The 15,691-nt window shown below is 39.7% G+C and overlaps 1 protein-coding gene across 1 annotated transcript in view; it reads left to right on the forward strand.

The window, feature by feature from the left end:
• SMCHD1 (structural maintenance of chromosomes flexible hinge domain containing 1) overlaps positions 1–15,691 on the forward strand; it is a 3,546,415-nt gene that overhangs the window by 1,209,589 nt on the left and 2,321,135 nt on the right. The window contains exon 18 of the mRNA XM_044065561.1: positions 14,343–14,420. Coding sequence (XP_043921496.1) covers positions 14,343–14,420 — 78 coding nt within the window. The remainder of the gene's footprint in view (positions 1–14,342; positions 14,421–15,691) is intronic.

The following is a 15,691-nucleotide window of genomic DNA, read 5'->3' on the forward strand; positions in this document are numbered from 1 at the left end:
AGTGATTGGGTGGATCTCACCTCAGACCTTGTCTATTTACAGCTCTCTAGGCTGTAGTTTTTTTTTTTTCTGAGATAATTTGGAATTTATAGTAACAATGTTATGTATAGAAGTTGACTGGTATACCTGGCAAACTCAATCTGAGGCAGTGGAGGGAATTATGGATGAGGGAGGAGTCAGAGCCCTGGGTCTGAAGCTTCGAAAAAAATGCAGAGTTCAGATCCGGTCATATCTGACAACCCAAAGGTTGAACTGGATGAAAATAAGGCAACATGAATTTATCGTTATGGTAAGTACATAGCTTTTGTTTAATGTGGCTATACCACTCAGCCTGCAGACTTCAAAAATCTGGCCAGAGGCTCTTGGAAAAGTTGGGTACATCTTGCGAAAACTCAGTCCAACTAGTTAGTCTGGAGATTGTATGCCCAGTAATATAACTCCTCCCTCTTTCACTAGGATTGTGGGATGCCATGACTTGGAAAGAAAAAGTTTTAAAAAAGTGGTAAACGTATTTTATTCAGATTAAGTTTACTGTGAGTGGCTAAAACAGTTTTATCCTGGTGCACTGTTCAGGTCTTTAAGGCATATATAAATCCCTTCACAGTTTTCACTATGCTAGTCACCTCCCTTGTAGTTGTACATTTTTTTTTCTGTCAACAGCTTGACCATGAAGCCTGCTGCACCCCAGGGTGCCTTCCATTCCTGTTCAGTCATCTTATTCTACTTGGTATAGCATACCACATCATGTTCCATATGACATTGCAGAAACCCTGAACCTGAACAACACAACCGTAGCATCCCTGTACCTCACAGAAGAATGACTGACAAGTTACCACTGTGACTCAGCACCAAAACACTGACCATTGCAACCTTACATTCCATTGCACAGTGCAGCTGATCATTGACAGCACTTCTCTGTAAATGAAGCATACTGTGAAACAATTAATGGAAAACTCTGACTTCCTCATTACACACACACAGGCGTGCACACTCGCTCACCACCATTCACTGTAAAGGCAAATTGTTTACAATCTTGGTTAACTGTACTAGTTGCATTTTATTTTCCCCACTAACATTTTCTTTTCTTTCTAAAGCCTTTAAATTTCTCTCAAATTTCTTCAAGTGGCATACATTGATGCTATTTTTCAGTGTGTCATAAATATATACCCTTCACACTTCAGTCAATATCCACTAGACACAAGGTTCTTTTAAAATGAGTCTAGATGCTTTATTTCTAAATGGGCTTTATAATATAATTCAGTGAAACATTTATTGTTGTAATCTTCATTTTGATTACATTGGCTGTTATTCTGTAGTCTCCTTGACATGTCTGGTTTAATTTTATTAAGCAGGGCTATTATGATTTTGTATTTTAATTAAAGTAGCTTGCAGCTGTAGACCAGTTTTAAAAAAAATGCTATTGCATTATAGATTATTGAGATGCAAGTTCCAAGTTCACTACTGCAGAATTCTGCCAATAAATGAATACAACTTTTAATTACCAGTTTATCCATTGACTGTGTCACTCAATTCAGACCTCAAGAAACACAGCATAGTTTACTGGCTTTATTTTTAACACTTTTTCTTATGTCTACACTAAAAACTCCAGGAATTTATCACAGTTCAGAGCTGCACTTAAGCGCTGTGAATGAAGCGCAAGGGTGCTCGGCATTGATAGACAATTAATAGAGTTCCACTTCCCTCTGAGGTGGGGCACAGATTCCAAATATTACAAAAGAATTTCTAAGTACGCTGCTTCTTGGATATAAAGCAGAAGATTGTACACAATTCAACAGCATGTTTTACATTTTTCAGATTATCCATCTAATATCTGCACGGTTTAGCCATAGTCCACCAGTTCATGAAGGACTTAGGGGAGCATGGCAGGCACGTTCTTAGTATATGTGCAGAATGAGTTTCCATTGTTGTAGCCTGTCTTCTCCCCTCATCATCTGTTTCCTTCATGCACACACCATACATGCATGCACATCCCTCCCTTAAATGCAAAGGTAGGTGGCTTCTGTTCCAAGTTCCAGATAGGTCTGTGAGTGGCAATTGGCCTTGGTTGTATTTCTCAGTGTGCAATATATGGAAAGGTTTACTACTGTTCAGCACACACAGTTGCACAAATTACTACAGCAGTTCATGTACTGTGTAAGAATCTACAGATTATTCCTTCCTGCTTGCTAGTAACTAGTGCAGTCATAGTGTTACTGCTTTAATGACTTTGACAACATTAGTGAACTGACTAAATCACCTACAGCCAGTTTTTGTAATATGCCTTGACATGTATGCAGTCTGTTGTTCATGTTCTCTTGTCTAGTGAATACTGTGCATCAGAGATAATGCCCAAAGTTATGGGTCTGTAAAGCTTTTCCCCCATTTGGCACTATTTAGAGTCTGTGTTGCTGCCCCCAACTCTCTTCTTGGGTGAGTGTGAGGTGGAAACACCCACCATGTTTTTGGAGGAACCTCACAAAGACACAGGGAGAAGATGGATACTTCCTACATGAGTTAGCTTGAGGTCAAGATCATACCTTTGTGCATGGGAGAGGGAATACCTTAATCATTATGCCAACACAGAATTTTGCTTCATCCCTTTTTTTTCTTAAGTAACAATTATGTATTTTCCAGCAAATATTGGACCGTTAAGATTCATGGTGCATAGAATTCCTCCTGTCTATAGTTCTTGTGAGGTTGCCTGTATTGATAACATATTACAGAATTTCCAAGTATACTTAGCCCAAGTGCTTCTATTCTTTTATTTTCTCCAAATCTTTTGGTTTTCTAATACCAGAACAGGAATAGCCACATTCCTAAGTCAAAGCATGACTAAAGTTTGTGAAATTAGTATTGTTTCAGTCTTTGATGCTAGGCAAAAGTGTTCTTCACAGCACCCACAATGTGCCCAGAACTGATGAGTCCTACCATTCATACAGAGTTACATGTACCAGCAGCATATCTAAATAAGACTGTAAATTCTTTTTTATGAGACCCATTGCTCCTACTACTATTGGAACTGTCTGGGTATCCTTCCACATTGTCCCTGTTTCTGCCTCCAAATCCTGGTGTTTTTAAGACTTTGTCTGTGCCTCTGTGTAAGATACTGTAATCAATGGATGTAGCAATTTCAGTGATAAATGCTATTTGTTGTCTTTTCATGGACTTGTTATAACTTTTTTTGGCATCTGTTTTTGATCTGTTGGTAATGGGTAATCCCATGTGATTTAAACTTCATCATTTTCTGTAATGCTTTATGGCTCACATTTCCCATACTTCTCAGTTACAAATATTGTAATGTCAATCTCCAGTGCAATAGTCTTTTCACATTATTATACCTTTCAGTATACAGGCCCTCTGCCATTAGTGTATCATATCAAATCCAGCAACAATATGTGTGACTTTACAGTTCTGTTTTACAGAACCTGCATTTGTCTGCTTCTCCCTTATGTTCATTGGGCTTCGTAAACCAATGTGTGCATAATCCACTACCTTGGGCTGCTAATATTAACTGTTCATCTTTAGGTTTAAATTCACCTCTTATTAACCATTCATGCATTAGATATTGATTGATTTGAGGCTGGTCCATTGTATTTGAACTTTTCCAGATTTTTTGCTTTATCATCTGTTCCTTCTCCTTATATTCTGTCTTTTGTTTTTGGCACATTCAGTTACTTAACTGGTATTGCCCGATTTTTGTCTACTTCCAGTTTGGTTTCTTTTCCCGCTTGACACCGATATGCTTCTCCTACAATAGTTGGGGAAGTTGTCTAAGATTTGTTCTCTTCATGTTTCAAAACTTTCACTATGTTGGATTTGGTAAGATTAGCAGATATGTGTGTAGTCCTACGATTGCAGTTCTCTAACTGTAACCAATTTTGAGGAGATCCATACCTACTTCAGAGCAAGCAATATATAATCTTGGTATACACGTATTTTTATATATTATTTGATAAGACTTACATTTTTCAGTGGTCTCTGGGTTCTGTGCTCAACCAAAGTGATCATGCAGAGGTCAGCCCTGCAGTGTTTCATAAGGATATAACATCACTCTGCAGGGGACTTGTAAAGTATACATCATCTCAGGAGAAAAATCTGGGTGTTTTCAAACTGCAGATATTTTTATTTCATTTATCCTTTATTGACTGGGTTAGTCCCACTAGGTTTGTGACCTCTTCAAGGAAGACATGACGTGGTGTTTGTACTACTAGGAGAAGTTTGCCCAGGACATTGGAGAACTTACCCTACTCTTTACAGTAGGTGCTCTGCAGTTATTACATGCACCTGAACTACCACCATTTCAAGCACCTCTGTTTACTGTGTCATCTGAAGGCTGACACACACACAGTTACACCCCCCCCCCCACAATGCTGCACTGCACTGTCAGCATTCCAGTTACTTGGAGAGGAAATACAATTCTACAGCACCGAAGTTGAGTGCTATGATTTTTGAACTAAAACTGGTGTTTGTGGCATTATTCAAGTTTTCAAGATACTGCCAAGTGTTGGTAAACCTCCAACTTCCTTACCAGTCTGCACAGTTTTTGAAGTCACCAGTTAGCACTGCTAAGCTGACCTAGTTACTAAAGAATGTTCTAGAACTGCGTTTGAGACTGTCGCTACTATTTAAGCCACCCAGGTGTTATGATGTGAGCCTCATTGTGTAATTTGGCGGGGGGGGGGGTTGTTTTGCTGCACGGACATGCGCTGCTTCCCTGTTCTTTTGTCTGAAATTATATTTTTTTGGGAGTGTAAATTATTAGATGAATTTAAAAATGGTTTGCAGGAGCTACTACTACACATAGGGGTTCCAGATGTTGAATTAACCACAGACATATTCCTGCTAGGGTGGACCAGTGGGCTAGGCCTTGAAATATGAAAGAGGAAGGTGTTGAGATTAGCAATACAAGTCATGAACAAGTGTTTTACCAGAAAGTGGAAATCATAAGGTTCACTGTATATAGTTTGTTTTATCCTTAATGAAATATAGAATAGGTAAACTGAGAACTGTTTCCAGATAAACTAACAATAGTGTAAGAAGGAAGTGGAGCCTCTGATCAACACTTGACCTTCACTGAACTGGTCTTTGAGTGCTTTGATTATTATTCCTTTATTATTATGAAAGGGGCCATTTGAAGTTTGTAAGCACTTGTATTGAGCTGTTTTGATTTATAGCAGCTAGTGATATTTATTTATGTACATTTGTTTACTGGGAAATTCTGACTGGACACAGGTCCTTTTTCAGCGGATGCCCGGGGAGAAAAGCTCCACATCATGTACATGATAAATAGAGATACAAAGTTGCAGCAATAGTAAACAACATTACAGGTTGTTGGCTTTAATACAATAAGAAATTGATTATCAACAGTATATACAGTAAATGTTGCAAGTTAAGATAGTTTCTTGTTGTTTATAATATTAGTAACAAAGTTGTCAGACAAGATTTTAAAGTATGTAAAGACAACTAGCTAATTCTGATTGTGGTTAGTAGTGGCAATAGTGTAGTTGGGTTAAGAGTCAAGGTGAGGGGAAATGTAAGGGTGGGGGTGTTAGTCTGGATTAGAATAAGGACAAAGCCAGTGCAAATTTAAGTGGAATTTGAGCGCAGTCTTGAAAAGGCTGCTGGAAGGTAGAGTAGTTCTAGAGGGTGGAAGATTGTTCCAAAGTTTAAATATGGTACATGAAAATATGGCTTCTCCTGCTGGGTTTTTTGGGTTTGATAACAATGAGTTGATTTTTGTTGCTTGATCATAGGGGCCTAGTGGAGTGATAGGGTTGGAGAAGGGTTTGAAGGGAAGGGATGTTAAGGGGGTGGTTAATAAGTTTATGAGCGAGGGTGAGTTGATTAAAGTGAAGGAGTTGTAGGAGTTCTGGCCAGTTTAGTTCTTTAAGGGTGATACAGTGATGGCTGTGGTAGAATGTCCCAGTGGCAAATTTAGCAACTTTGTTGTAACAAGCATCCAGCTTGTGTAGGTCTGTCTGTCTAAGGTTGGTAAGTATGGGGGATGCATAGAGTAGGGTGGAGATTAGCTGGGAATTGGATGTTGAGATTCTAGCCACCTTGGTCAGGAATTGGCGGCTTCGATATACTGCACCAAGTTTCTTGTGAACTTTTTTTTATTGTGAGAGATATGTGGGTGTCAAATATTAGTTTGCTGTCTATTTCCACACCGAGTAATCTTGTACGTTCTGATGAAGAGATGATGGTATTGTCTTTGGCAAGAATGTTGAAGTAGGGGGTGTTTGGGGTGGCTTTGGAAGGTTGGAATAGAAGAAGTTTTGTCTTACTTGGGTTGAGTTAGGAGCTGAGCATTGGATAGCAGCTTTCTACAGAAGAGAATGATTCCTGTGTGATTTGTTGTAGTTCTTGTAGAGTGGGGGCAGAGTAGAGTCATCTGCGTACTGTATAGGAGATGCTTGTGTGGTGGCAGTATGTAGGTTGTTAGTGAAAAGTGAGAATAGCAGAGGGCCAAGGATAGACCCTTGGGGAACTCCAAGAGTAACTGGGAGGCAACGTGATAGGTTATCATCCCAGATTACTGATTGCTGGCATCCATGTAGATAGCTGTGGAACCAGTTGCAGGCTGATATTGAGGAGGAGAGGTTGGGGAGAGTAGAGAGTAGTAGCTTATGAGATACCGTGTCAAAGGCCTTTGAGAGATCTAGAAATACAGCAGTAGAGAAGAGGCCATTGTTTTTGTGATTAAGTATAGTGTTGGTGAAGAAGAGCAGAGCGGAGGTAGTGCTGTGATATGGCCTGAAACCATGTTTGGTTTTGGAGAAGAGATTATTAGCTAGGATGTAGTTGGAGACCTGGGTGTTGATACATTTTTCAAGTATCTTGGAGAAAGGGGAGAGGATAACAATAGGGCTGTAATTGGAGAGGTCAGTGGAGGGGTGCCTTTGTGGAGGGGAATGATGTGAGATATTCTCCATATCGAGGGAACATAGCCTTCTGTTACAGAACGGTTGATTAGAATTGAAATTGGGTAGGCTAGTGTATCATCTGCAATTTTCAAGTATTCAGAGGAGAGATTGTCAGCTGCGAGTTTGGTGGATTTAAGTTTTGACAATAGTCTTTTTATGTTGGAGCTAGGTACTGAGGTGAAGAAGAAAAGAGGACTGAGGGGTTTAGGGTTAGGAGTTGGGGGACTGTTGTAGGAAGTGTTGTTTGTTTAGAGATGTTATAGTTTCAGTGAAGTGTTTGTCGAAGGATTCAGCAATACTGCTGGAGGAGGGGAGAATGGATGGCTGGGGGGTATCAATCTTCCCTTGGTGGAGGATTGTCTTAATAGTCGACTAGAATTGCTTAGGGTTTGTGGTTGGTAGAGTTTAAGGTGGATTTATAGTAGAGGAATTTGTCTAATTTTATATGCTTTTTGGCTTTATTGCACAGTTCAAAGAATGATTGCCTGTGTTATTTTTTGTTAGTCGCCAGTGCTCCCAGGCCTCATCTTTGGATTTCATTAGGGTTCTGGTGGTCTTTTGTAACCATGGGGCACACCTGGATCTGACTTTGGCATTTCTTACAGGAGCATGGGTATTTAGGAAGGAGAGGAAGGTACTGTTGAAGAAGTGGACAGCCTCATCTAGTTTGAGGTATTTTAGTGGTGACCAGTTAATTTTTTGCAGGGAGGAGATGAAGGAGTTGGGGTTGAAGTTGGACTTGTTCCGTATTTGCCTGTGGCTAATGGGCCTGAGACTGTTTCTGTGGTGCCGAATTAGGAAAGTGGGGGAGTGGTCACTATGACTGTCAGGTAAGCAGCCTGCTAGGTAAGAGTGAGAGGCTTTGTTGATTTAGTATCCAGTCAAGTAAGGTATGATTGTTATGGTTTTTGTTGATTCAGGTAGGGGATTGGATGGTTGAGTGAACCCATGGAGATTAAGGTGAATGTTTGGGAGATTTATTATAGGATAGCCAATTAATGTTAAAGTCGCAGAGAATGATGGTTTCCTGGGGTAGAGAGAGAGTAGTCCAGCTCAGGAGATTTTCTAGGGGTATAATATTTTTCCCTGGTGGGAAATAGCATCCTATGTTGTTGTTTGTTTTGTTTGGGTTTAGTCTGAGATTGGCATAAAGGATTTCTTCATTGTTGTGGTGAGGGGCAGATGAGTTCAGGAGTTGAATAATGAGGTGGTGTTTAAATATCCATGCTACACCACCTCCTTTTTTGGGCAATCTGTCTATGCGAAGGATGTTGTAATCAGGTGGAAGTATTTCCTCACTTTTGATGTGATTTTTGAGCCAGGTTTCAGTTAGGAAGAGAATGTCAATGGTCTGGTACACCAACAAATGGGTGAAAACCTTAATACAGCATATGCAGGGAAACGGAGTATGTTGGAATCGTTTACATCATATAACATGGTCAAGAGGTTTATTGTTAACTCAGTCAGCTGCCAGTGCATTTAAATTTGCACCATGCATGAAATTTGTACTATAGATGTGATTGATGTGTTAAGTTAGTTGTGCTAGATGTAATTGATGTGTTAAGTTAGTTACACCTAAAAAAAAAAAAAAAAACACTGCACCATCTGCATAATAAGACCCCGAACATTCAACCTGTCAGAGCTCACTCCTTTGCTTTTTCTCAGTTATTTTCCTTTGTGCAAACCTAGCATTTATGATTAGTGTAAATATTAATCCACGCATAGGGAAATCTTGTTGTACCCCCTCTCCATCTTTAATTTCTCCCCAATCCACACTGCTGAGTACATAGGGACTACTTGTGAGGCAACATTAGGCATCTGTTGAGGTTGTCTGCCACAGGATTGGAGTCTCAAACATGTAGCTTGGGGCCAAAAGGTGGTTACTTGATGTAAATGATTCCAACATACTCTGTTTCCCTGTATATGCTGTATTAAGGTGTTCCCCCATTTGTTGGTGTACCAGACCAACTGACATGTTCAAATGTACTGTGGTAAGTCTGTGGGGAGAGGAGTCTTTTAAGTATTGCTGAGTGAGAAAAATTGTTCTCATTTCTAGAATGCTGCTTTGAAGGGAAAGTTTGTACAGTGTCCAGACAAGCTGATCTATTGACCCATTGTAATGCTATTGCACTCTAGGACTGATGCATCTATGTTGAGTGCAGCCACTGGATTGGGGGGGGGGGGGGTAACTGAAAAGGATTGCTGTCTAAAAAAATTGGAACATTTTTTCCACCACCATAGGCAGTTCTTGCAAGCTTTGGAGGTGAGTGTTTGTTAGCACAGTGGATCTGCAGTCTACAGTAACTAGCCTCGCAAAGTCCATTGAGGTACGCTCCGATGGTGCTTGATGTGTAGAGCCGTGGGAATAGATGCAGCCATGAGACTCTGCACATTAAGATGCACTGGAACTTTTGGGTAAAGTAATAAAGATGAGACCTTGTAATGAAGAGACTATATTCTGTGTCTTAGATGGTGTGCGTTGAGTGTTTTGAATCTATAATGCAGCTGATGAATGTGAGCAACTCTGATTGTGTTAGTTTTGTTTTTGCAAAGTGTACTGTTATCACCGTAGGGTGGGGTAATGAAGTCTGAGACTCCCAAGCGGTCACCAAGGCTTGAATGCAGGAAGGTAGCTAGGAGAGAGTCACCTAAGTAAGGGAAATCATTGACTCCCTTCAGTCTGGTGGACTGTCATAATAGATATGCAGTTGGTGAGCACCATGGAGCTGGAGGTGAGAAGAGCTTGAAACTGATTCTGGACTCCTAGGCAGTTGTATGGAGATAGGTGATCTGAAAGTCCAGAGAGCAAATAAAGACTTTGGCTAAACAAGGAAGGAGCGACTGCACTGTGGCCATACATGAGGTTTCTTTTGGTATAAAGGCCCTTTAGCCACTTAGATCCAATATTAGCCTGAGGTCACTTTAGGCACCAAAAATAATTTGGAGGAACATCCTAACTGTGTCTTGTCTGGTGGAACCACTCAGATGGCTTTTCTGTGAAGGAGACTTACGACCATCTTTCTTTCTACTTGCTTTGGAATGGTTGGGACACCTGGCAAGGATAAAGATAGAGGGGCTGGGGTTGAATGAAGGAGAATCCTGTAACTTAAGCTTCTGGCCATCCTGATCCACCTGTTCTTTATTATTTAGCTCAGTGCAGACAGAGAGGGACAGATGATACTGCCTGCCTCTAGATCAGGACAGCTGGGAAAGGCCTCAGGGCTACAGTGCTGCTTTCCATCTGTGGATGGCTTGCAGGTATGTAACATTTGCACAGGGCCCTTCTCTCTGGCACTGATCAGTCCACAAATTAGTATCAGAGTTGGAGTTCTTTGTATTCTGTTTTTGGTTTTCTTGCTGCATTCCACATCTGAACCACATCTAGTGTTAATTCCTTTGCATCCTTGAAAAGAAGCATTGAAGCTGCTGAAATTTTATGTCAATATCTGTGATGGTTTTGCCTTCCTTTAATATGCTTTCAAGGTATCTATTGTCTTTTGGCCCATACAGACATGGTCTATGAAATAGGTAATTAATGAAAGCTGCCTTCATGTCTTCGGCAGAATCCTTTTGGTGGAGTCACATGTGGCAGTGAATGTGGCTAAATTTTCAACTGCATTGCAAGACGCATGCATTGTGAGATTGGCTGTAGTTGAGAGTTTTTCCTGACTGGCAGAAAAGTTTCTCCTTAGCAGGTCTTTTTGGCATTCATATTGTTGTCTGATACAGTTCTTCAAAAATGTCCACTTTACTTCCCAAGGTAATCCACCACTTGTTTCTGATGGGTGAGCTGCTGGGCTGTTTGAGGCAGGAACCCTGTTAAGAACAACTTCTGAGACTAACGTACCTGATATGGGAATCTGATAAGAAACTCCCATTTCCTTCTAGAGTATAAGGATATGATCTGCTTTTATTGGTACTGGAGCCACCATGTCAAGACTGTACAAATTGTACTGGTGACCACCTTGAGAATGTCAGGCAGTGAAAGGACTATCCCGGGAGACTGCTGAGTAAGATGAAAGGCTGCCTTGCCTCATCCTTTGTAAGTAGAATATTTTGTTTGGCTGCCACCCTCCCTCCTGGCAAATCATCTCCAGGACTTTCTCTGAATTTGGGATCACTGGGGAAATGCTGATGAATCCATAATCTCCTTGTTATCAAGATTAGCTGTGGGAGAAATTGAAGTGGATCATTTAGCACATTGCCTTCCTTATGATGATCTGAGGTGGGAGGTTCCAGAAATGAAAGAGAAAATATGAAAGAGTAGCACATTGGAGATGAATTTGCTGGTTGTAGCTCTAGAAGCCTTTGTGTCCTTCGGAATGACACATTTTAAGGATGTGGGTTCAGATGAGGACTTGTATGTTTGCACTGTAAATGCTAGTATTAAAGTGGAAAATGGCAGTGTAAGCACCCAAAACAGTGTAGGTTTGCTGAACTGGAATCAAAGCTGGCCTCATTAACTAAGTCTGCATTGAGCTAAGTGGGTCTGAATACTCTGATGCGCTGCATGGTGGTTCTGGCCCTTGCACTGAAAAGACCTAGTGCTGATAGGGCCCAAGCATCAGTGCCACAGACACTTAACACCAGCAGGGTTGACATTGGGAGCATTTATGTTTATTAGAATTCCATGGTTGAAAATATTGATGTCTGGGCGAATAACATTAAGGTGTAGAGGCTGTGTTTTGACTATTGAAACAGGCTTCAGCATCAACTGTATGATGCATTAAGGGTTAAGACCATCATCACTGAGACTGAAGCTTAAGGAGCAGATGACCTCTGAAGATAATCTCATCGCCCTGGAGTTGGGAGAAAAAAAATAAGAGGTGGTCTTCCTGACTCCAACAGAATAGTTGATGAACAGACACAATATAAAACCTTGTCTTAATCCTGGTAATAGCCATTGCCAACTTTTTATCCTTAAGATTCTGTAAGTCAGGGGTTAGAGTTTAACCGTTAAAAGACTTAGATTGTAAAATCATTAATGCCTTTTTGTCACGGCCAAAAAGCATGATATATTTTGAGATTTAGATGACAGAGAAAAAGGAGAAAAGGCAACTTTTTCCGTAACTTTAATTGGTGCATCCTAAATGGAGGGCTCTGTACTTTTTGTCTTGACTACAAAAAACAGATAGAAGGAAGGCAAACATGAAATGTGGGCCAGTTATCCAGCCGCTGTTTTTCTTTTTACTGAAGGGCGAGATAGCTTCTTAGGCTTTGAGTTCAGTGAAGTGGTAGACCTCCATACAGGATTAGTAGTAGACTAAGATCAATCTGTTTTTGTCCTTACAAAAATGAAACAAAGATTTACTGATGTTGCATTGTTTCATGATTGGCAAAATTGTCTATAGATGGAAGTGGTGTACATAAAGAAGGTACAGTTGTGTGTCTGTGTGTGTATATAATTATGTATATTTATGTATGCACACACTTTGGATGCTTAAAAATTGCAGTTCATTTTTTCATGTATATGAGTGTGTGTGTAAGTATATGTGTAAACGCATGCATATATGTATGTATATACATACACACACACACACACACACATATATATATATATATATATATATATATATATATATATATAAAGCCCACATAATGTCCACACACTGAGGACGCTGTGAGCAAAACCAGCCACAGGTCTGTGTTCTAGTTGGGCGGTTAGCCTAATAAACTTCTTTACACCTTCGCTTGGATTTAATTTTTTGGAGTGCTGGATATTATGTGAGCTTTGTGTTTTCTGCAATCCGTGCACCATTTTAGTTCCGTGCACCTATTCTGTGTTGGCGTATATATATATATATATATATATATATATATATATATATCTATATATATATATTATAAAAATATATATCTATATCTATATGTGTTGTTCTTTCGGCTTTTCCCGGTTAGGGGTCGCTACAGCAGAACTCCGGTCTACTAATGATTGGCAGTAGATTTTTATGGTGCCGAGGTGCCAGCCCAACCTTCAACAAAGGCATGCCTATTCACACATGTTTTTCGAACGCCACTCGACCGCTGGGAAGACATGCAGACTCCACACACAAGGCGCTCCAGCCGAGAATCGAACAGGAGTACTTCTTGCTGTGATGCTGTATATATGTATGTATGTGTGTGTGTGTGTGTGTGTGTGTGTGTGTGTATATATATATATATATATATATTTATATATATATATATATATATATATTTATATATATATTTATATATATATATATATATATATATATATATATATATATATGTATATATATATATATATATATATGTAAATATGTTTCTTTATGATAAACATATGTATGTACATACATACACTCTGTCTCACACACGCAACACTCTAAAGTTCTATAAAGCTAGTAAGGTTAACCAAAAAGAATGAACAAGCTTGAGGGAAAATTATTTAAAAAAAAAAAAGAAAATTATTTAAAAAAAAAAAAAAAAAACTTTATGAAACACCCTCTAGCACTGTGCTGGAGGAAGAATGAAATAATGTGATAATTTATTTAGTGTACTCACAAACTGGAAGAAAAAAAATCCTGAAAGTATATCAGGCAGCCTAGGGGTATTTAGAAATTGATCTGAGATGAAGTTTGGCAGTGAAGATCTGGTGAGGTTTGACGCTGTGGTGTTTTATGGGATGGAGGAGGGTTTTGGGCAGCTTGGTAATGGATTTAATGCCTGTGGCCTTAGTCTAGTTGTTACCAAAGGTAGACCTTTTTGTAGTAGATATTTTGTTTTATTTATTTAACATTTGTTTCCTGGGAAAGTCCAACTTGGAGCAAGTCAATGTTCATCGGAGGCCTGGGGAGAAATGCTCCAGACACATGTCTTTGTAACGTGGGAGGAAACTGGAGCACCCAGAGGAAACCCACACGAATGCAGGGAGGGCATGCATGCTCTGCACAGAAGGCACCCCAGCCAAGAATCGAACCGGAGAACCTCTTGCTGCACCACTGACCATTTTGATACCATTTACATACTTTTAGCATTAATCACTTACTTCTGGAGTCCCTCAGAAATATCAATGAATATTTTAAGTACTTTATATGTTGTAGACCTGCTTCTACTTCTCAACTGTACCTTGTTATGAAGAAAATTCTTTATCTTGAATCTTAAATGTCCATGCCATTTCACATTGAACTAATCTGTTACAGTCATTAAGAATTTTATTTTTGTTAACTACTCCATAGTTAAGAATGCTGCATCACAGAAATCCATCAAAATAGCTTTTTATGAGTGTAATGTAACACATTTAACCAGAGTGTGAGATTCGCAGTTGAAGAGGTTTAGTAAGTGGTCCATATTTTGTCCATGTGTTCCACATTATTAAGTACTGCTGCACATTTTGGAGGTAGAAGGTTGAGTGTGGTGGTCATGCAGTGTTAATCTTGAATATGCGTTTTGTTTCAGCTCCGGGTGGTGATAAAGAAATTGTCTCTCACATTAGCCAGCATGGTGGTAAATGGCCATATTGGTTTAAAAAAATGGGTAAGTAGATTTAATAGATTCTAAGAACTGTTATGCAGATATATATATGTATGTGTGTGTGTGTGTATATATATATATATATATATATATATAAAATTTATTTTTGTGAACATGTAAACACCAGTTTCTTTGATGTTAATGCAGTAGCTGTGTTTGCCACCTGTCCTTGTCAAACTGTATTGTTGTGCTCTTTTCTTCTGCCACTGCCTGCTTTAGCTTAGTTCATTTCTGTCTTGATTTGCCTAAGTCTTATCCCCAGTCAGTACTGAGAGATGTTAATACTTCATTGAGAGCATTTTTTAATGGATGTTGGCTGTTTGGCATCACTTTTTCTTCCTTTGACTGGGAAAGCATACAGCTTCAGTGCCCAACAGGGTAAGACAGTGTGACCGGAAGATCATGCCTTATTTAACTACCCCCACCCCCATATTTTGTTCCTGCTGCCTGTCATTTGTATGCTGACTCCCACAATCTTCCAATTATTCCTCCATCACCAGATCATAAAGGTCAGCCAGGAGGGGCCATGATTAAGGCAATCATCAAGGGTGGTTTGATTTTTGCACTCTGAGTCTTATCCCCGCTGCTAATGTCCCTTACTCCAAGGGTCATCGTGTGCCAGCAAGAGCATGTCCCTCACTTCTACAGGAGATGTAACCCGTAAGGCTGCCCTGGCCGCCTCGAAACCAGCCCTGATCTCCATCAGCGATTGTACCACAGTAATGAGTAATGAGCATGCACTTTGCCCCCTCCTCCAACAAGTGGCAAACCCACATCATTCCTTTCTTTCCTCATGCCAGCTACTGCAGATGCTTAAGCCACTATTAAAAGTCTGGTCATCTGGGCTTTGGATAGGACTTTTATGCTATCAGAGCTGGCAAACGTCAAGATCCATTGAGGGACTTTATTTCAGTGGGTCGGTGTCCAATTAAAAGTTTGCCTAGTTTTTGTTGATGATTTCATTATGAATACATTTTATAATGTTCCTGTCTACAGTAAAAGTTATTTAAAAGTACATAGTGAATGCATTATTGTTTAACCTTGTCTTTTGCAATGCTGATTAGATATATTGTTGAGCACTGTGCTTGATGGGCCCTGTTATGTTCCACCTGTAAGAATTTGTCAGCCTTTTTCAGAGGTTTCCATGATGGTGCATGCTGTGATTCAACATGTCGATAAACATTTTAAACAGTAAGGTGTCATTAAACAGAATTTTAAAAACTAATGTCGAACAAGACCTGAAAAGAAAGGAAAAGCCTGAAAAGGTATTCGGA

This window comes from Protopterus annectens, chromosome 3.part0 (assembly GCF_019279795.1).
Source record: "Protopterus annectens isolate FY-2018-M chromosome 3.part0, PAN1.0, whole genome shotgun sequence".
In the NCBI taxonomy this organism is placed as follows: domain Eukaryota; kingdom Metazoa; phylum Chordata; order Ceratodontiformes; family Protopteridae; genus Protopterus; species Protopterus annectens.